This window comes from Panthera uncia, chromosome A2 (genome assembly GCF_023721935.1).
Source record: "Panthera uncia isolate 11264 chromosome A2, Puncia_PCG_1.0, whole genome shotgun sequence".
NCBI lineage: Eukaryota > Metazoa > Chordata > Mammalia > Carnivora > Felidae > Panthera > Panthera uncia.
The window spans coordinates 158,298,048-158,320,007 of record NC_064816.1 but is presented as its reverse complement, the minus strand read 5'-3'; the positions used below and the strand labels follow the sequence as shown (position 1 = coordinate 158,320,007).

Genomic DNA, 21,960 nt, shown 5'->3' with positions numbered 1-21,960 from the left:
GGGATGCTTAACTGACTGAGTGCCCCGGGGTCTCTTCCCTTTTGCTTCGGAATATGTTGCCTTTCTCTCTTAACTTCCGTTGTTTTCATTTGACTCTCCGGTCTCATGAAACTGCTACTGAATATTTTTACTTTTTAAAGAAAAAAAATTTTTTTTTAATGTTTATTCATTTTTGAGAGACACAGCGTGAGCAGGGAAGGGGCAGAGAGAGAGAGGGAGACACAGAATCCAAAGCGGGCTCCAGGCTCTGAGCTGTCAGCACAGAGCCTGACCTGGGGCTCGAACCCACAGATTGTGAGATCACGACCTGTGCTGAAGTCGGACGCTTCACCGACTGAGCCACCCAGGTGCCCCAAATATTTTTACTTTTTAAATGAATGTAAACTGTCGTATTTTTCCCCTAATTCCTCGCATGTCCCTGCCTTCCTGCAGCCTGATTCCTTGTCCTTGCTGCACTCCTGGAGCACCCTTCTATCTGTCTTGCAACTGTCTGGTTTTGAAGTTTGGTTTATAATGTAATGTTTATATTAAACGTGCTTTTGCAAACTACACCTTTACTGCTGTCAGGTAATTGTCCAGGACCAGTTCAGTGACCTGTTCCTGAACTCCCCTCTGCCATTTTTTTACTTTTAGAACTTTTGTGCTGCATTTACTAGGATTTAGTACTGTTTGGTTTTCTTGAAACCTTTTGTGCTCTGTGTCATTTTCCTCCTAATTTTTCTATTAACTTTCTGTTTTATATGTCTTCATGCCAACTCCTCTAACCGTGAATGTATCCCAGTAATTGGGTTTTGGCCTCTTTTCTTTTGGTTCACTCTCATCTACAAGGAGAGAGAGCTTTTTGTTCTCTGTGTCTCTGTGGCTTACTCAGATTGTTATGTCAGCCTCTTATTACTGTCTTAAATCTTAAATCCTAGTGGTTGTAAGACCTTTTTATTTTGTGACACCTAGTGAACGTAGCATTTTGAAAGCTGAATTCTGTTAGGATATTTATGTGATTGCGTGAATTAAAAACCCTGCTTTGCTTGTGTGGGTGCTTCCAGGCCTGTCTCTGAGAAGAACCTGTAAATCGCTACCTTAGCCTTGCTCTTGCCTTCTGAATAAGTGAAGGAGGCTGAGTGGCAGCCGTGCCTGGGCCAGGGACAGTCGGCAGGAGGCTGGACTAGCACTGGACGCTCTGTTCCTGTTCTTGCTTGTCTCCTGTGTTCGTCTCTTGTGTCGAGCCTTGGGCCTGGGCCTTTACACCTGCCGGGTTCTGGTGAGCAGCGTCTCCCTACCAGACTCGCTTCCTTTCCAAATGCCATCTTCCAAGGTTGACATTTGGGCCTTTAACCCTCACCAGATCGGGACTTCCATTTTCATTTTTTAGGTGTCTCTCAAGAAGTTCTCCAAAAGAAAGTAATCTGATGAAGTGCATTCAAAAGGTACTGTGTTTTGTGCCGGAGATAGAATAGACAAGTCCCAACCTTAAAGTAGCGTACAGGAAATACGGTGACGTAAATAGTCAAAACTTAAGATAGCATGATAACCGTGGTGATGGAGGGTTATAAAGTTTGCTTTCTTACCTCACAGAATTGCTGTTAGGATCAAACGAAATATCACGAATTGTCCCTTTTTATCTGTGAAGTGCGGCAGAAAGGTTGGTGGCTGTCGGGCGGCCTCTTCTGCCTTCTCTTCTGGGGAAAGGACAAGGGAAGGTTCAGCGCAGTCTGGTGCTTGGTTTCCCCACCGTGTTTCTCTGTGGTTCGTTGTATCCTACAAGCCGTTTCGGGTTAATCTTGCTTAACTGTGTTCTCGACGTTCCTTCACTACCGTTGATATCTATTCTGTGTTAATGTTTCATCTAGTGGCTGTAGTCTGTTCTCTGTCTGTAATGTAGGGCAGTAAAAAGCTTTATTTGGGAGTAAGGGCAGGATTTCAGCTTAGCTCCTAAATCATATAGTAGGAGACAGTATTGAATAGGATTTTAGTCACTGTGTTAACATTCAGCAAGAGCATTGGTGAACGATTGTTATTGTGAAAATAGTTGTGTTCCTTGAGTCTGGAATCTTGGCAAGGTGGATGGGTGAGGGGGAATCTTTTTAATTTAAATTTTGAATTGCAAGTTGCATGTAAGTTTATAGTACAAACTGGCTGAAGTTTTATGCTACCTTAAATATGGTATACTGGTAACATGCTAGATTTTTTTACACACCTTTTGTGAATGTTCCAATTTACAATAGTTGGTAGTAATAATAGGAAATAAAGTAACCAGATTCTTAGACTGTGTAGTTTGCTTGGGGCTTAAGAATCTACTTTTTATTTTATTTATTTATTTTTTTAATGTTTATTCATCTGTGAGAGAAAGAGATAGAGCATGAGCGGGTGAGGGGCAGAGAGCGAGGGAGACCAGAATCCAAAGCAGGCTCCAGGTTCTGCTTAAAGATTGAGCCACCCAGGCACCTCTGACTACACTTTAAGCTTTTTTTTTTTTTTTTAAATGTTTATTTATTTTTGACAGAAAGAGACAGAGCATGAGCAGGGGAGGGGCAGAGAGAGAGGGAGACACAGAATCCAAAGCAGCCTCCAGGCTCTGAGCCATCAGCACAGAGCCCGATGTGGGGCTGAAACTCACAAACCGCGAGATCATGAGGGAAGCCCAAGTTGGACACTTAACTGACTGAGCCACCCAGATGCCCCCAGGAATCTACATTTTTAACACAGTGTTTCCAGTTATGTGGTTCAACCGTAAATTACACGGAAACAAACTAGCCAGAATTGGAAGGCCATTGTTCAGAGTGGATTTCGAAAAACTCTGGAGGGCAGGACCGTTTCCCTGAGTGTTTAATTTCCTCACTGAAAGAGAGTTATTGGAACCTACGTAGAAAAAGATTTGGAGTCTTTAAAGTCCAGAGTAGTTTACTCAATTCAGAATGCTAGGAAAATAATTTACAGTGCAGAGGTCATGCCGGCGGATAGCGTTTCAAGAAATTCACGTAGCAAAGAATAACTGATGGCATTGGGGAATGTGGAGGGGCGTTTTCAGTTGAGGGAGGCTATTTAGGCCTGAGGGCCGTGGACCCTTCTAGCTCCACATGCAGAACCGCACGCGGGAACTGTTCTCCCGTGACGGCCGGACTGTTCCAGCTGCACGTGACCTGATGGCGACTCCGTGTCCTCGCATCACAAGTGGTATGGAGGCAGGCCCGGCGTAGCTGGCGTGGGCTCTGTATTGTCCTCAGGGCCTTGGGCACCTCCTGTCCTCCTGCCTGCCTAGCTCGGGGTACCCCCGTCACCCTCACTGCCTCGCCTCCAGCGGAGGGAGCAGCAGGGCAGAGGTGGCAGGCACCTGCACGAGCCAAGCGGAACTTAGGAACCCAACGGAAATCTACTCGGGTCTCAGCGGCCACAACCGCGATACCTGCTGACCCCTTTGCCGGCGATGCTGAGAAAAGTCGTTTCTAAATTGGGCATGCTGCCTTTCTCCGCCCCGTAAACCGAGGTTTTATGCTTAAAGGGGAGGAGCCCACGGATATTGGGTAATCAGCTACTGGAAATGGCGTGTGCCGTAGTGAACAATAGATTTTTGAAAGACCCTCGGTCTGTGGCACTTTATCCTTCACTCCGTGGTGTCACCAATTCCAGGGCGCGTGAATGGGGACCCGTGCCCAGGAGGTCTCCTTCGGTGCCTGTCAGCCTTGTCTTTCTGGTTTTCACGTTTCCTTGATGCTAATTAATAGCCAGCTGCTTTCTCAGAGGCGAAATGTAATGATTAATTTCCTTACTGATGTGTGTTTGCTCATATGGATCCATTTGGGCACGTGGATTTAGATTTTCTTCCACATTCCGGTAAATGTCTTTTTAAACATTGGTGCAGATTTTCATCTTGTAGCCTTTTGTGCTGCTGCCTTTTTTTTGACTGGCATTTTTAAATTTTACACAGGTGACATTCTTGAGTTTCATGGTCCAGAGGGAAGCGGAAAAACAGAAATGCTTTATCACTTGACAGCGCGGTGTGTGCTTCCAAAATCGGAAGGTGGGCTGGAAGTAGAAGTCTTGTTTGTTGATACAGATTATCGCTTTGACATGCTCCGGCTTGTGACGATTCTGGAGCGCAGACTGTCCGGCGGGTCCGGCGGGTCTGAAGACGCGGTGAAGCGGTGCCTCGGGAGGCTGTTTGTGGTCAGCTGTGGCAGCAGCACGCACCTGCTCCTCACCCTGCACTCCCTAGAAAGCACCGTCTGTGGCCACCCTTCCCTCTGCCTTCTGATCTTGGATAGCCTGTCCGCCTTTTACTGGATAGACCGCGCCAACGGAGGGGAGAGCACTAACTCCCAGGAGTCCGCTCTGAAGAAGTGTTCTCAATTCTTAGAGAAACTTGCACACGAGTATCGCTTAGTTGTTTTTGCAACCACACAAAGCCTAATGCAGAAAGCCTCCGCCTGGACCGAAGGGCCTTCCTCGGCCGAAGCGGACTACAGGCCCTATCTCTGTAAGGCGTGGCAGCGGGTGGTAAAGCACAGACTGTTTTTCTCCAGACCAGAGGATTTGAAAACCAGCAACCAGTTTTCTTTAGTTTCACATAATTTAAAAAGTAACAGTTTTAAAAAGCATGTTTTTATTATTGGAGAAAGTGGCATTGAGTTTTGTTGATACGTATCACAAAATGGTGTTTTCCAGGATATTATACAAAATTGAAAAAGTCTTAGCGGGCCAAAATGATTTGATTATAAGGTATGAAACTCTGGGAGAAATAACATAAATGATTCTATACAGAATGGATTTTTTTTGTTCCAGAATAGATTTCTTTCTTTTCTTTTTTTAATGCTTTATTTACTTATTTTGAGAGAGAGAGAGAGGAGAGGGAGAATCCCAAGCAGGCTCTGCACCATCAGCATGGAGCCCTACGCAGGACTCGGTCCCACGACCGTGAGATCATGACCTGAGACAAAACCGAAAGTCGGATGCTCAACCGACTGAGCCACCCAGGTGCCCCCAGAATGGATTTCTTAAACTAGTACGGTAAAACCTTACACTATTCCGTTCTTAGGTTGTTGAAGAAAAATCAAGTGCTGGTAATAATTAAAGTGTATGTTAAACTTGTTTTAAAACTAAATAAGTAATCTACACATTGCAGCCTAAATAAAATGAACTTCCATACTTTTGTGTCACATTTTCTGGAACTTAGTTAAGTACTTAATTTGTTTAGGAAGGTTTAACTGCATTTCTGATTTCTCCTACGTAACTCCTTTAGGAAGCTGTGACTTTGGAAAATGTTTCTGTAGAGCTGCTATTTCTGCAAAGGGGATGGGGACGAGGAGCCACAGGAGCCTGCACACCTGGCCGTCACACCAACAACTGGAAAGTCAGAGCGTTTTCATCTGACTTAGACTGAGTCCAAGATGGAGTGGCATTCTGCTTGGGTTTTTATATAATTTAAAAAAATTTTTTTCCCTGAGTTTTATTTATTTATTTTGAGAGAGAGCGAGAGTGTGTCCCAAGCAGGCTCCACCCTGTCAGCGCAGAGTCTGACTCGGGGCTCCACCCCAGGAACGGGGAGACCATGACCTGAGCCGAAGTCAAGAGTCGGATGCGCAGATGACTGACTGAGCCACGTAGGCGCCCCTGTCTAGTTTTTTAACTACAGGGAAATAATCTACCCATTCAAGGAATTCTGTGTAAAGGTGGTTTTGAAATTTTCACCTCCTCCTTGTTAAGAGATTGACAAATGCTAAGACGATTTTAGAGCTGTGTGTTACGAGTATGTTCTTACCCATTTAGGATAGTCTAGCTATTTCCAGCGGAGAGCTGGACAGGGCTGTCTATACTTTGATCAAGAAATGGCCAGAATGGGGGGCCTGCGTCTCAGGGGTACACAGTGTATTGTGGAGAGGAAGAAAATCTTAGAACCTCTACTTCTGCAGTTTAAGCTAAGAAAAGATTAAATTATATCAATAGTTGATACTCAGACTCATCGGTCTGTATGTCAGGTTGTCTGTCGTATACGTCTCTGAGGTATCCTGTGGGAAGAGTGGAAAGAATTGACGTGGTGTTTTTGTGTGTGTATTCATTTAGGTGTTACCTCCTTAGTTAGAAACTAAGTGTGAATTAACTTACCTAACAAAGATTCTTTTTAAGGGTTTAAAAAGAACCTTGCAAAGAAGCAGATTAGAGCACGCATTCTTCCTAACACAGGGGTGGCAGACATTAGTATATGCTGCCTGAGCCCTGCCCATGTGCCCGGGCTTCTGCTGGCGTCCCTGCACTTTCCGGAACCCAAGGGACTCTGGAGGTGTCTTCTGGCTACCAGAGCCTGCTGGGCTGCGTGCGGGCTGGGCCGGGCAGTCCTGAACCAGTGAACGCCCAACTTCCTTGGCCTTCAGCTGAGAGCACACGAAGGCGTTCTGAGAGTGGCCCCGGCAGGATTGGTTCCAGTTGCCTACAGCAGCCATCCGTGCGTGCTTCCCTGGCACTGCAGTCTCATGGGGCCTCCTGGGATGGTCTCCCTAATCAACAACAAATTCTGGTCCGGGAGCTACTTCTATTGTGGGTCGAGGGGAAACCAAGCCATCAGCAGACAATAAAAAGTTGTCAGACCAACAGCACATCTAGGCCCAGTATTTGCTCTCCAGCCACACGGTGAAATTTAAAACGATGGCAGTCTAATTGGTAATCTGGTTAATTACACTGGGCCCCATTCCTGCCATTCACACCCCCACACCCATACGCCTGCAATAAATTTTATTTGACCACTAATGAACTTCCAAACGTTTTAAAATACGACATATTTGATCCCTAGTTTCATCCTTTTTCACTTCATATTTTTGTGTTTTTTATTACATGCAATACATGTTACATGTAAGTAATTCATAAATATTTGTATGTTGGAGGCATATGCATACTTTTCCCTCAGATAAGTGTGTGATCAGTAAGATTGAAGGTCTCTTGCCCTACAGTACTTCTCTTTTTAGCTGTTATGAAAAGATAGGAAAATTCTGTTACCTTCCCTGTCAAGCTCTGGGTGTATGCGTTACATGCATATACAAAAAAAACTTAGCAGTTCTTAGCAGAATTCTATCCTTAGAATATGATAGTTTCCATTTCTCCTCTATATAAATGAAGTATTAGCTTAATGGACTGTTATTCACAGATTTATAACTTATTCTTCGGGAACATGATTAAAAAATAATGAACTTTTATATTAACTTAAATTATCAATTATATATTAATGTGTCAGACCAAAGACTTAGTTATCTTAAAAAGATTTGTTATCTGACATGTTGGAAGGAATTAAGAACCCTGGTTAATAAAAAATTCTTTTAAACTAAAAGTTATACCAATGGGATTTCTTGAACAGTACAGAAAATTTAATACTTATAAAAAGAATGAGGCTGACAGGGGAAGAAGTTACACAGCAGATACTGGGGTGCTGGTCAGAACCAGAAGAATAATGGGAGTGAAGGATAACAAATCCTAGAGTATTTATTCCATTTGCCGGTAAAAACAAGGGTGAACTTCTCAGGATCTTTGTGAGACTCCAGTAAAAGAAAACTGCATATGAAAGGTATTGCAGACTTTCATCTGATAAATGCTACACAAAATTAAGGTAGTGTTTACCTTCACGCTTCCCTTGTGTAAGGTTTTCAGCTTTCAGGTATTAAATGTTGTATTATTAATACCATTCCAAAACATTTTAGGCAGACTACTCTGCTGTATGGATTATCCAAGAATGAAGTGAAATAGACACTTTCAGATGAACAAAAACTGAGAATTTACCACTACACTAAAGGAATTCACTAAAGGAATTAAAAAAAATTTTTTTTTAACATTTATTTATTTTTGAGAGACTGAGAGAGACAGAATGTGAGCAGGGGAGGGACAGAGAGAGAGAGAGGGAGACACAGAATCTGAAGCAGGCTCCAGGCTCTGAGCTGTCAGCACAGAGTCCGACACGGGGCTCGAACTCACGAACCACGAGATCATGACTTGAACCAAAGTCGGGCGCTTAACCCACTTAGTCACCCACCTGCCCCCTAAAGGAATTTCTAAAAGATAAACTTTAAGGAAGGGAAATATTATCACAGGTCTGAGATGTAAAGAGTAACAGCAGAGAAAATAGCAAGCACTTGAGCAAATCTAAATACTGATAGTGTAAACAGTGTCATTTGTGGGGGGAAGGGAACTATGTAAAGTCAAATGTCGGGGTATCCTGTTTAGTGCATGTAAAGTAGGTAATTGAAATTGTATCAGTCTAAATACCTGGTATTATTTTATGTTTTGAGGATTTTTTTTTTTTCTTTTTCTTTTTCTTTTTTTTCAAGGGTGAGAGCTTGAGCAGGGGAGGGGCACAGGGAGAGAATCCCAAGCAGTCTCCAGGCCCAGTGTGGAGCTCCATGCAAGGTTCATTTGCACCGTGAGATCATGACCTGAGCTGAAACTAAGAGTTTCACACTCAACGGACTGAGCCACCAGGAGCCCCTAAGGGATTTTTTTTTTCAACTTAAGTTAAATTCACATTGTGTCCCTCAACTAATTACCTTTTATGAAAACGGGACACTGCTGCAGATTCTAGTGACCTTCAAAAGATAAGTTATTAGGAATTATTTCATGCTCAAGCTTTTTGAAAAGTGGTAAAATGGGCAAATTAGTAGAAAAATACAGCTTATTAAAGTCTGCATAAGGAGACATTTTTAAAGCCTCAAGAGTCTATCACTATTAAACAATTGGATCAGAAATTTAAGATGTAAGGAAACTCCAGGCTTTGATAGTTTCTCCAATGAGTTTTATCAAGCGTTTGAAGGAACAATGGTGTCAATTTTATTTGAACTCTTACAGAGAATAATAGAAAAAAGAGGGTCAGATTCCAGTTCATTTAATCAGGCTACCAACACTTTGATGCAAAACTGGACGGAGACGTATGAGAGGGAAATTACAAGCCCTTCTTACTGATGGACATATATGCAAAAATACTGAACACAATCAACAATCCAATGAGATATAAATAGGATACTACATGACCAAGTTGGATTTATCCCAAGAACACAAGATTGGTTTAGCATTTGAAAATCAATATAATTCACCATATAAACTGGATTAAAGGGGAAAAATAAGATCATATCAAACAATGTAGAAGAAGTATTTGATAGGATTCAGTATCTTCATGATAATAAATGTCAATTTCACACAGATATAAAAAATAGTATATCAGTAGACACAGAAAAACTTTGAACGTATCTTTTCATCATATTGATACCGTAGAAGATAATTTTCCTTGAGCTGATAAAGGTGTCTACAAAAAATCCCATAGTAAACATTACTAATAGTGAAATAAAAGCATTCCCTTTAAAATCAACAGAACAAGGGACTCAGTCAGCTTGATTACGGCTCAGGTCATGATCTCACGGGGTTCCGGAGTTCGAGCCCCAAGTCAGGCTCTGTGCTGACAGCATAGAGCCTGCTTGGGATTTTCTCTCTATCGTCTCTTGGCCCTGCCCCTGCTCACACTTGCATGCTGTCTCTCCGTCAAAAATAAACATTAAAAAATGTTTAAAACCTGTCACATGTATTCAACATTGCACTGAAAGTGTCAGCACAGTAAGGCAAGGAAAATGAGTAAAAGACATAAGAAACAAAACTCACAAGATGGTACAGTTGTACAACATGGAAACTTAAAATCGTCTGTAAACCTATTAGCAAATTTGCTAAAGGATCAACATTTAAATTTTTCTAAATACCAGCAGAATTAGAAAAATAGAGTTTAAAAAATATACAATTTCAACCATAACTAGAAATATGAGATTCCTAGAAATCTCACAAAAATCTGCAAGACACTGGGTAAAATTATAATGCTGTATTGAAAGATTTTTGGTGGGTGCCTGGGTGGCTCCGTCGAGCATCCAACTCTTGATTTTAGCTTAGGTCATGATCCCTGGGTTGTGGGATCGAGTCTCACATCAGGCTCCTTGCTGACCATGGAGCCTGATTAAGGTTCTCTTCCCGTCTTTCTGCCCCTCTCTTCCGCTCACACACTCTCTCTGTCTCTCTCTAAAGTAAAAAATAGATTTTAAAAAAAGTGTTTTTTGTTTTTAAATTGGTTCTTTCTTTGCTACTGAACAACATTATTTATTTATTTTTTATTTAAGAGAGTGCACACATGTGCTCATTATGGGGAGAGGTGCGGGGGGGGGGGGCACAGAGGATCTTAAGTAGACTCCTTGCCTGACACGGGGCTCCATCCTACAACCCTGGGGTCATGACTGGAGCTGAAACCAAGAGTTGGAATCTCAACCGACTGAGCCACCCAGGTGCCCCAGAAGAACCTTTAAAGAAAACCTAAATAAGTGGGGAGAGTGTGTTCATAGATTGAGAGACTGAGTAATTTACAGATGTCAGTTCTGCGATGGATAAATCCATCCAGCGTTATTTCTGTCAAAATCCCCAACCAAGTATTTGGTTTTGTTTTCATTCTGGAATTTGGCAATCTGATTCTTAAATTTAACACAGCAAGGCGTCAAAAATAGCCAAGACCCTCAGATCAGGTCTTCCGGGAGACAAGAGGCCGAGATGTGGTTGGAAGTGTAAAATGTGGAAGAGGAGAGGCCTCCAGGCGGAGATGCAGGTCTGACACAGGTGAGCAGAGGAAGAGGATGGGCAGAATGAACCTCAGACCGGCAGCACACCTCCGAGAACGTCTTGGCCCGACCGACGCGGAGCTCCGGTGCAGAGTCCCACGTCAGGCAGAAATGGCCCCGCCGTGGCTACCTGCCTTGGAAGAGCATGATCTCAGCTCAAATGCTGCTGCAGACCCAGAAGGTGCTTTAGCTGAGGCTGTCGGCTCACTCTGGCATATCCCCTCTCCAAGGGAGGTCTGAGCGGTCACTTCTGAGACTGTTCTCAAAGAAGACAGAGGTAGCAAGATTTACCCTATTGTACGGAAAGATGTTAAATAGCTAAAGTAATCATCGTTTAAAGTGTATTTATTTTGAGAGAGAGAGAAGAGAGAGAGAGGGAGTCTGAAGCAGGCTCCACACAGCACAGAGCCCCATGTGGGGCTTGAACTCCCGAACTGTGAGATCATGACCTGAGCTGAAGTCAACAATCGGACACTCGACTGAGCCACTCAAGCGCTTCTGTAGCCAAAGTAATTAAAGTTGTGTACGAGGATAAACAAGTAAACCAGGAAGAGCTCGGGAGCAAATCCACCCCTCTGTGGAGTTTGATAAATGTCAAGAGTAGCAAACCATTGTGGAAAAAATAGACTGGTCAAGTTGTAGCAAGAATAGATGATACACATGGGGAAAAAAAGCTGGATCCTTATATGAAATTTGAAAAAAATTCATTCCAATGATTAAAGACGTAAATGTAAAGGCAAAAAATTAAAAGCCAGAGGAGACTATATATGGGAATATATTTGTGATATTGTACAGAAGTACTTCACACATAAAAACTAATTGTAAAAGAGAGAAATTGACATTGACTTTCAATTTTTCTCTGACAAAAGATAAAGTGAAAAGCTACAAACAGTATATTTGCAGTTCATGTGAGCACACTCAATATCCAAAACAAATTATATACACACGCATATGAATATACATATATACATGTATATATTTTTTCTATTCATTAGCTTTTTTTTTTTTTTTTTTTTTTTAAGTTTTTGTTTTTGAGAGGGAATCCCAAGCAGGCTCTGTGCTTTCAGAGCAGAGCTGGATGTGGGGCCTGGTCTCGTGAACTGTGAAACCATGACTCGAGCTGAAATCAAGAGTCAGACACTTAACTGACTGAGCCACCCAGGTGCCCCAATAATTTAACTTTTCTCATTCATTTTATGTACATAACACTGTGTGAACATATGATATATACACAAAGCAATGAAGAAAAATTAACGAATAGGAAAATGGGCAAAACTTTGGAGGCATTTCATGGAAGAAACAGGAGTGACCAAAAAACATAAAATGAGGTTCAATCTCCTTGGTAATTTGAAACACAAATTAAGAACTCAGTGAGATGTCATTTCGTACATAGTTGGAGGGCCGAAACTTAAAGGCCGACGGTCCCACGCAGTGATGGCGTGGTGTAGTTCAGTGCTGGTGGAGATGTGAAATCCTGGTGGTACAGCCCTTGGGAACCAACTTACCATTATTTTTACCAAGTTAAGCACACACACCCCATTGCTCTGGTATATGTCCTGGAGAAGTTGTGGTTTCTGTGCATCGGGAGAGATGTCTAAATATCTTAGCATTGCGCGTAACAGCAGAAGCCAGAACCCGCTAAAACATCCACTCACCATAGCATGGATAAAACAGACGATACTCCTACTGAGAAGCACTCAGCCGGGTGCCTCGGTGGCTTAGTCGGTTAAGCATCCGACTTCAGCTCAGGTCATGATCTCCCAGTTCGTGAGTTTGAGCCCCGCGTTGAGCTCTGTGCTGACAGCTCAGAGCCTGGAGCCTGCTTTGGAGTTTGTGTCTCCCTCTCTGTCTGCCCCTCCCCTGCTCATACTCTGTCTCTCTCAAAGCAAATAAACATTAAAAATTAAAAAAAAAAAAAAACAAACACTCAGCATAGTTCAAATTGAATGCACTACTGTGGAGTGCACAAACATGAGATAAATCTTTAAACATAATGTTGAACTTTCTTAAAATATTGCCAGCGAATACATTCAGTATAATACCCGTTCTTTGATAGCTTGAAATATAATTCACATACCGTAAAATTCACCCATTTAAGGTATACATTTTTGTGGTTTTAGTATGTTCAGAGTTGTGCAGCTATTTAATTTTAGAAAATTTCATCACCCCCCAAAAAACCTCATACCCCTCTCTCCTCAGCCCCTAGTGACCACCAATCTACTTTGTGTCTCCACACATTTCCCTGTTCTGGGTGTTTCACATAAGTGGAATCACAATATGTGGCCTTTCGTGAGACTTCTTTCACTTAGCATCATGTTTTCAAGACTCATGCATGTTGCAACATGTCAGTACTTAGTCTCTTTGCATTACTGTATAATATTCCATTGTGAGAATATACTACTTAAAAAATCTTTATCATTCATGGACATTTGGATTGTTTCCAGTTTGGGGCTATTATGAATGATGCTGCTGTGGACACTCATAAGTTTTAACGTGGACTTCCTTTCTAGAATGAGGTTCAAGGGTGCCTGGGCAGCTGCTCAGTCAGTTAAGCGTCCGACTCCGGCTCAGGTCACGGTCTCACGGTTTGTGGGTTCGGGCCTCGCGTTGGGCTCTGTCTGGACAGCTCGGAGCCTGGAGCCTGCTTCAGATTCTGTGTCCCCCCACTTTCTTCCCCTCCCCCTCTCGCACTCTGTCTCTTCCTTTCAGAAAAAAATAAACATTGAAAAAAATTTTTAATAAAATAAGGTTCAAAGATAAGCATAAACTGTGTGCTAAAATTAGAAAAGGCAGGAAAGGGAAGCAAAAATAATATAAAAACAAGGAGGGGGACAAAACATAGGAGTCTCTTAAACATAGAGAGCAAACAGCGTTCCTGGAGGGGTTGTGGGTTCCTGGAGGGATGGGCTAAATGGGTAAGGGGCATTAAGAAAGACACTTGGGATGAGTACGGGATGTTATACATAGGGGATGAATCCCTGGAATCTACTGAAATCATCATTGCACTACATGCTAACTAACTTGGATGAAATCAATCAGTCAATCCACAAATAGAAAGAAAGAAAGGCAGGAGACGGCCGAATGAGATTTGGGGATGTTCTAATCCGTTCATGAAGGTTCATTTCCAATATACCTCAACTCATTATTGTGTGTTATGGTAATCCTAACATACATTACGGTAATCGTAACACAAACACACAGACACAGGTGCTTTGACCTCCACATTTTGTAAAAGTTGGATGATGGAATGTGGGAGGGCCGCTGGCTCTGAAATCTGCAAGTAGGTTTTGATTTCTTAGGGAGCCCTGGGTTCTTGTTTTTCACGTGAACCCTTCCCACTGTGCTCACACTTTCAGATGTGTTCAGCTCTTGAGCGTGTTTTGGGTTCCGGTGGGTAAATCGGCGTGTTTGTGGGCTGCCTGCTTCGGCTTCCACGTCACCTGTTTACTAGGTGCACAGACCTACCCCCTCCCACCAGCTTTCTAGCCTCAAAAATTGTGTTGCTATTGTCTTCTCTCCTCCTTCCTTTGTATGGGTTTTTATCAACCCAGCCCCCTTTCCTGACAGTGGAGTCAGATTTCAGGAGAATTAAGAGGTAAATGGGTATGTTCAGCTGCTGGGGTTATGCAGAAATTTTATACTTTAAACTGAGTCGAGGTTTCCTATTCCTTGTAGCTAGGACCATCCTGATCTGACGTGCTATCAAGAATATTTTCCCATAGAGGGGTGCATGGGGGTGCTCAGTCAGTTAAGCTTCTGACTTTGGCTCAGATCATGATCTCATGGTTCGTGGGTTCCAGCCCTGCATTGGGCTCTGTGCTGACAGCTTGGAGCCTGGAGCCTGCTTCAGATTCTGTGTCTCCCTCACTCTCTGCCCCTCCCCGGCTCAGAGTTTCTCTCTCTCTCTCTCTCTCTCTCTCTCTCTCTCAAAAATGAATAAATCTCAAATAATTAAAAAAAATATTTTCCCATAGAAATAGTCTACAGTATGAGATTTAATGGCTATACAGCCGTCCCTTTTATAGATATTTATTAATCATTCCTGCATATTTCAGTGGTTTCCAGTTTCCCAATTACTTTTCAAAAATAGAACATAGAAATACATTTGCTGCCACTTTTTCAGGGTATCAGATTTCTCAAGAAGGTTTATACTAATTTATATTAATCCCTTCAGTGGAAGAGGGTCTTAGCATCTCCACCTCCATAACAACAGGATACTTAACTTATTTACATCTTATACTTTATTTTCTAATTATATTCATTTGAACAAGAAATAAATCGGTCATAATCCCACCATCCAGAATCTGGGAGTATATCATTCTGGACCATTCTCCATACATGTATCCACATTGTTTTTGACATAGTGTTTTGGCTTTTGTTTTGTTTTGTTTTGTCTTCTCACTGTACATAGTGTTTTATACTTGGTCACGATGTGCTGTGGACACCTTTCCACATCAGTATATTGATCTAATCACCTTCAAAGCCCTGTGCATCATAGTCTGCTGAACCCACTCCTATCGAGGGACATTTTTGTTGTTTATATATTTTTCTAAATCCTTATACATACAGCTTTGTAGTAGTCCAGTTCTTTCCGTTAGATGAATAAAGAGATATTGCTCGGTTAAAGGATGTTTACTTTTCTGAGTTCTCAATATGTTAACATGTACGCCGAAGGCTGGGGAAAGCAGCAGAGCCGATGACAAAGGTGAGGCTTTGGCAGTATCTTGCTCTCCCGCGTAATTCAGTTCCTGGACTTCTAATGTGTGTGCACCGGTGAATTAACATTTTGCCTTAGTATGGCAAAATTTGTAATCTATAATTTCAAATTCTTGCTAAGCTAAAGAGGAAGGCACTGACCACACGTATATGAGTAGTTAAGTAACACAGAGATAAGATTTCAACTGTGATGGGGACAGCAAAATGCTCTGCCCTCTGTGTGAGTGTAACAAATCATTCAACATTAGGAAGTTTGCATCTGTTTGATGTAGGTATGTCTAAATTAAGAATATGGGTTAATATTTATAGTGTCCTTCGACTGATGTATTGTATTCCATTGTATCTAAAGTCTTGAATTGACATGAATTAACCTATACATCTTTAAGTATTTGCAAAATTATATTTTATATGAGCCTATAATAAATGACCATATTACAATTCAGAAGCTGAAAAGTGTAGTGAGAGTTGCCATGGGAACGTTAATGTGATAGTCCCTTGCTTCCATTTAAATTTCATTTTTAATATTGCATTAATATTTTTGCATTTAATGGATAGATATTTGAATTAATATTGAAGTGCTCCCTCTAATATAAATAAAATATAAGAAATGAAAATGTGATTTTTCTTCCAGTGAACAAATGAACATATAATCCAAGATCTTGTAGAAATAACAGCACTTGAGCTTTAAATTATTAGATTCCATTCATTTATTTTAAAATTTCTTAAAGGATCTCTTTTAAAAGATTAAGAAATACTTATGGATGGTCACATAATTCATATCTTTACATTTCAAATATGGCCCAGAATTTCCTGAAGTCTTCCTCACCGTGACTTAGTTTATTCTTTTGTGTTTTTCTGACCAGATGACCTCTGAGGTCTCTCCTACCTCTATATGTTAGTGTACGAATTATTTATAGGGTGATATGCTTCGTCTCACTTAAAATTCTAACTGCATTATCAAATAGAGGTTTGTCTATTCAAGTTCATTGTAGAAAAATCTAACTGATGCCAGAGAGCCAGGTATTTTTTTTATTACAGAGGAGTCTTGACTATACAAGAATATTCATTTGAATTAAATTAAATATTCATTTAAATAAATATTCATTTTTTTTAAAGGCACATAACTAGGTAGCTCAGTTGGTTAAGCATCTGACTCTTGCTCTCAGCTCAGGTCTTGGTCTCAGGGTTGTGAGTTCGAACTCCACCTTGGGCTCCATGCTGGGCACGAAGCCTACTTAAAAATAAAAGAATATTCATACAAAGGATTATGCGAATAGTGCGTTTAAAATGGAAGTAAATGTATAAAAGTTATAGACAATGGAATCCGTGATTGGAAGGAGCCCTTAGGTATCAGGAGTCTTAGAATCTTTCTGATGCCCTATAGTCAAGTGGGTCTGTGGCTGTATGCAAATCATTTAATCACTTATGTATGAAACAGAACGACCAAATTAGGATCACTGGGCTTCTTTGTAACTCACTCATGTGCTCCCTGTACGAAATGTGGAGATTTTTGAATTGACATTCAGAACTTTAATTCATAAGTTTAAAATATTGGCCAAAGGTTTGATTTTTGACATTAATATTTTAAAATAAAAATTTATGAAATATATGCAATGAAATAAGCATATCATAGCAATTTGATAGTACCCATTTAAAAAAATGTTTTTAAATATTTATTTATTGTCGAGAGAGCACGAGCAGGGGAGGGGCAGAGAGAGAGGGAGACACAGAATCCGAAGCAGGCTCCGGGCTCTGAGCTCCGGGCCCAGAGCCCGACGCGGGGCTCGAACTCACGGACCATGAGATCATGACCTGAGCTGAAACCGAGACAGAGGCTCAACCGACTGAGCCACCCAGGCACCACCCACGTCCATGTTCTTTTATAATTGGTCCAATGTCATCTACATTAAAAAGATCTGCATACTACTGTCTTCTGATGTTGGGCCTCTGCCGTTACCTTTGGAGAGCCTCTTCTGAGTATCAGAAGAATTACTCAATTTGGAACAGACCCAAGAGGTTACTGGGTGCTCTTCAGGTGTGCCACCGAGCTTGCACCTTTGACTTGTCTATTGACCGGGTCGTTTGACAGCTGTGTAGGACCAGAGGTCAGCTTGTAGATTCTTGTCCGAAACTTTGCAAATAATTTCCGTCTAGTGGGAAAGATAACTCCAGACATTGTGGCTTATGGCCCCGTGGGACATTAACTAGTTTTAAATATAACCTAATACTCTTATCCTAACGCTCCTCTGTTAAATTGTTATAAGTACCTAACTCCTCACATTCTCACTTGGACCCACTCTTGCCATTTCCCTCATTAACTAATGAGCTGAATAAAATCTTTGGGCACATGTTCGTTTACATATATACATGTGAGCCCGACATGGGGCTCAAACCCACGAACTATGAGATCATGACCTGAGCCAAAGTTGGATGCTTAACCAACCTGAGCCACCCAGGCACCCGAATGTTCATTTTATATTTGTATGAGGTCATTTTTTAATATTTTGAAAGTTAGTTTTTGGCATAGTGTTAGAGGCCCCTTCTCTTTTGGCCTCCAAGCACATTAGGTTGATTGGCAAACAAAAAAATATATTGCTAGTAATAAAAATAATGCAACTGGGACTCAAATCCCAGCCTCCCTTACTTCTTTCTTGCACTGTTGGATACTTTTCTCTGCTTGTAACCTAGAAAAGATGAGCTAGAGAGAATTGTTCATTTCGTTAATCCATCTGCCAACTACATTTTTACAGCCCTGTTTGTGAAGAACATGGCCCTAGGGGGACACTGCGAGCAGACAGTAAAAGGGGGATGTCGATGCCTGGTTTCATGTTACTGTTTTCAACTGGAACTCTGCTTGGCCCAAGAAGGGTGGAAGAAATTCACAAGGATAATGAAATGAAGCTAATACATTAGCATTTTGCCAGATAAACAGACTCCATTGCAGCTTAGCTAAGTAATCATCCACAAATGAATGTTTGCTTGACTGGGTGGTTAGTAAGGCTAGTCTAGTGAGATTGACGGAGTTGGACCTTGGAATCGGATCTCTGATACGAGAGTCCCACACAAATGTTTCTTTTGGGAAAAGCACCATGAGAGCATTGGATGAGGGAGAGTCTTTCACTCAGGATGGTAATTCATTCTATCATTTTGTTCAACTTATTTTGAGCTTCAACATCCAGCTCAAATCTTACCCGCTGTGAAGCTCCCCTGATCCTTTAAGGCCAAAGTCAACTTCTGCACACATGTCTGTGTCCCTCGGTTGAGACTTCTCTACCATCATGGCCATTAGTTTTACGTGCGTCTCTTTTTCTTTGGGTCTGGACTCTAATTCCTGGGGAACAAGTTTTGTGTACTATACTGTTATATCTCAGTGTTTATTATATAGTAGCTATTCAGTAATCAGTAACTGTCGGTTGGTTCATAGGGGAGCAGATTACTCTTGGCCAGTATCGGTAGAAAAGTTAGTATAGGGGCGCCTGGGTGGCTCAGTCGGCTAAGTGTCTGACTTCGGCTCAGGGCATGATCTCGCGGTTCGTGAGTTCAAGCCCCACATCGGGCTCTGTGCTGACAGCTCGGAGCCTGGAGCCTGTTTCAGATTCTGTGTCTCCCTCTCTCTCTGGCCCTTCCCCTCTCGACCTCTGTCTCTCTCTCTCTCTTTCAAAAATAAATAAACATTAAAGAAAAAAAAAAAGGTAGGATAGCCTGACTTTTTAAAAAAGATAATCAGCTTCATTGGCACATAATGGAATTGATGTCTAAGTAGTGACTGCAACTTCTGTACAGCCTGTTTTCAGCTATCTACACCCATTATTGTTTTCCTTATACAACACGATGATTAAAATTTAAAGTATTTGTGTAACAGAAAGCTTCTGAAATTACTCTTGAATTTGCAATGTGGCATTTAAATTTGCTTCATCTAATGAAGAGCAAGATGTGCACAGGGAAAGAACAAATCTAATTCCATATAATAACGTGTGTTTTACATTTGGTTGAATGAAACATTTATTAAAGCAACATGTCCCTTTTTCATGACAGCTTTTTGGAGTCTAAAAATGTTTAGAATATTAGAGTCTAACAGGATGCTGTTGGGATTGCCTCCTATGTTGAGAATACCCTATCTCCCAATCGCAAAATTAAGGTTTTGTAAAAATATACACGTATCTTACCTAACACATGTCTTGGTACCTTGCTCGTAGGAGTTTATTAAACATTCCTTGACTGAGTCATTAGGATAAGCTGTAAACTCAAAAAGGAACAGCATATATCACCACCTTATCCTATGTGATCATAAGTCCTTTTCCAAGTACTTCCTAAGTCCAATTACACTTTAAGGTGTCTATTAAGAGAGCCCTAGGGGCACCTGGGTGGCTCAGTTGGTTAAGCGTTGACTTTGGCTGAGGTCATGATCTCCTGATTTGTGAGTCTGAGCCCTGCGTCAGGCTCTGTGCTGACAGCTCAGAGCCTGGAGCCTGCTTCAGATTCTGTGTCTCCCTCTCTTTCTGACCCTCCCCTAATGGTTCTCTCTCTCTCTCTCTCTCAAAAATAAATAAAACATTTTTTTAAAAGAGAGAGAGAGAGTCCTAGATAGGGGCGCCTGGGTGGCTCAGTCGGTTAAGCAGCCAACTTCGGCTCAGGTCATGATCTCGCGGTTTGTGAGTTCGAGCCCCACGTCCGGCTCTGTGCTGACAGCTCAGAGCCTGGAGCCTGCTTCTGATTCTGTGTCTCCCCACTCTGTGCCCCTCCCCCGCTCATGCTCTGTCTCTCTGTCTCTTGATAATAAACGTTAAAAAAAATTAAATAAATAAGAGAGATTTTTAAGAGTCCTACATAAAGCAAGACCATGTGGCATAGAAAAATAAAACTCTTGGTGTTTTTACCAGTGTTTCTCAAGCTTTTATGTGCATACAAATTACCAATTTTTTTTTAAATATATGTTTTAATTCTATGAGTCTGGGGTAGGGTCTGAGATTCTGTATTTCTAACAAGCCCCCAGGTAGTCCTTTTGATGTTGGTCTGGGATTGCACTTTGATAATCATTGCCTTGGAGAATTTGGGATTTTCAGACTTCTCTGTGCTACCCTAAAATCTACCCTATTCCTGAAACTTTTTTTCTTTATCTCCATTTTCTGGCCCATAGAGCCATTGTGCCTTCTCTCTACCAGGTATCTCTGTTATTTCAACACAAAATAAGACTCAGCCTCCTTTTTTCCCAATAAGAAGCTATTTGTGATGGGAAAATGGGGCAAGACTAGGAAGTCAAGCATCACATGTGAATCCACTGCATTTGAGAGTATTCAAACCAAAAAATGTTGGCTCTTTTACGTTAGAAGCAAGGATTTGCCTGTAACCCATAGTGGAACTCAACAGTAGTTACAGAGATGAAACACCAGGCTGAAATTCTATCCCATTATAAGGTTTTATTCTTTGGAAAAACGGAACTTGGAGGAGGATACCAACTTACTACGGCACAGTACAAATGGAAAACCTCCTGATGCCCTTTAAAATTCTGGCTCCAAATGTAAATTTCAAATATGTTTTAATGTGCCATAGTGAAGAAAAACACAAAGTCTTCAGCTAAATACTTTCTAGCTTAGATGCAGGCTGAATTTAATGTCCCCTTTTGAGCGGCTCTGGTCACCTAAGACCTAGAAAGTGTTGTGAGTAGTTTGCACCACAGTCTTTCTTTTTGTCTTTATTGAGGGAGAAAAGAAAAGGCTGTGAGGACACCTACACTGACTGGAAGGGTGATGTGTCCGAATGAGGATTGGGAATCTCCCCTAGGAAACCCCTCACCTGCCCCTGCCCCCCGCTTTGGTTTCCACTGGTACTGGGGAACCACCAGGCGTAGGACTGCACTATGGAACAAAGTGCCCAAATGTTAGCTGGTTAAATGGAATCTTTCAATTCTGCAAGTCTTTTGGAAGGCCTTCTTCTAATCATCTGTCTATATTAACCTATGCACGTATCTATCTACTTCCTACCCGTCTGTATCGAAAATAATAGTCTCAGGCACTGAATTACTCCGATCTCGTTTAGGTTTTTGTATTTAATTAAGAAAAGAGTAGGGTGCCTGGGTGGCTCAGTTGGTTAAGCATCAGACTCTTAATTTCGGGTCAGGTCGTGATCTCATGGTTCGTGGGTTCAAGCCCCGCATCAGGCTTCATGCTGACAGCACTGGGCCTGCTTGGGATTCTCTCTCTCTCCCTCTTCTCCACACCACCCGCCATGTTCTCTCCCTCTCTCTCTCAAAAATAAATAAAATAAACTTAAAAAGAGTAAAGGAAAATTTGATGCTTGGCCTCAAATATATGAAGGATTGTGTAATACAAGGATTAGACAATTTATATGCTTTCCAAATAGTATCAATTACAGGCATATTTCAGGTCACAGTGAACTTCTTATTTATTTAAGCTGTCCAGCAGCAAACCAGTTGCCTGTATAGGAAGTCATGAATAACTTGTCACCAGGCAGAGATAAAGGGACTATGAATATCGAGAATGTTTAGATATGTCTTCATTAATTGACGGGTTGATCATACTGATACTAGAGGTCCCTTCCAAGCCTTAGGATACAATTTGTCTTAAATAGAATATGAGGCTTTAAAAAAAAAAATCTAATCCATTGAGATGACTTC

General features: G+C 41.5%; 1 protein-coding gene across 5 annotated transcripts in view; it reads left to right on the top strand.

Moving 5' to 3' along the window:
- Nucleotides 1-21,960, top strand: part of XRCC2 (X-ray repair cross complementing 2) — a 152,209-nt gene that overhangs the window by 19,934 nt on the left and 110,315 nt on the right. Inside the window, exon 3 of one of the 5 annotated variants that reach the window (XR_007460319.1) lies at nucleotides 5,234-10,025. The exons of 3 other annotated variants lie outside the window; for them this stretch is intronic. Coding sequence is in view for 1 of the 2 variants with exons in the window: in XM_049643111.1 (XP_049499068.1) it covers nucleotides 3,923-4,632 (710 nt within the window). In the remaining variant the exon portion in view is untranslated. One more of the 5 variants, XM_049643111.1, reaches the window with a different exon arrangement.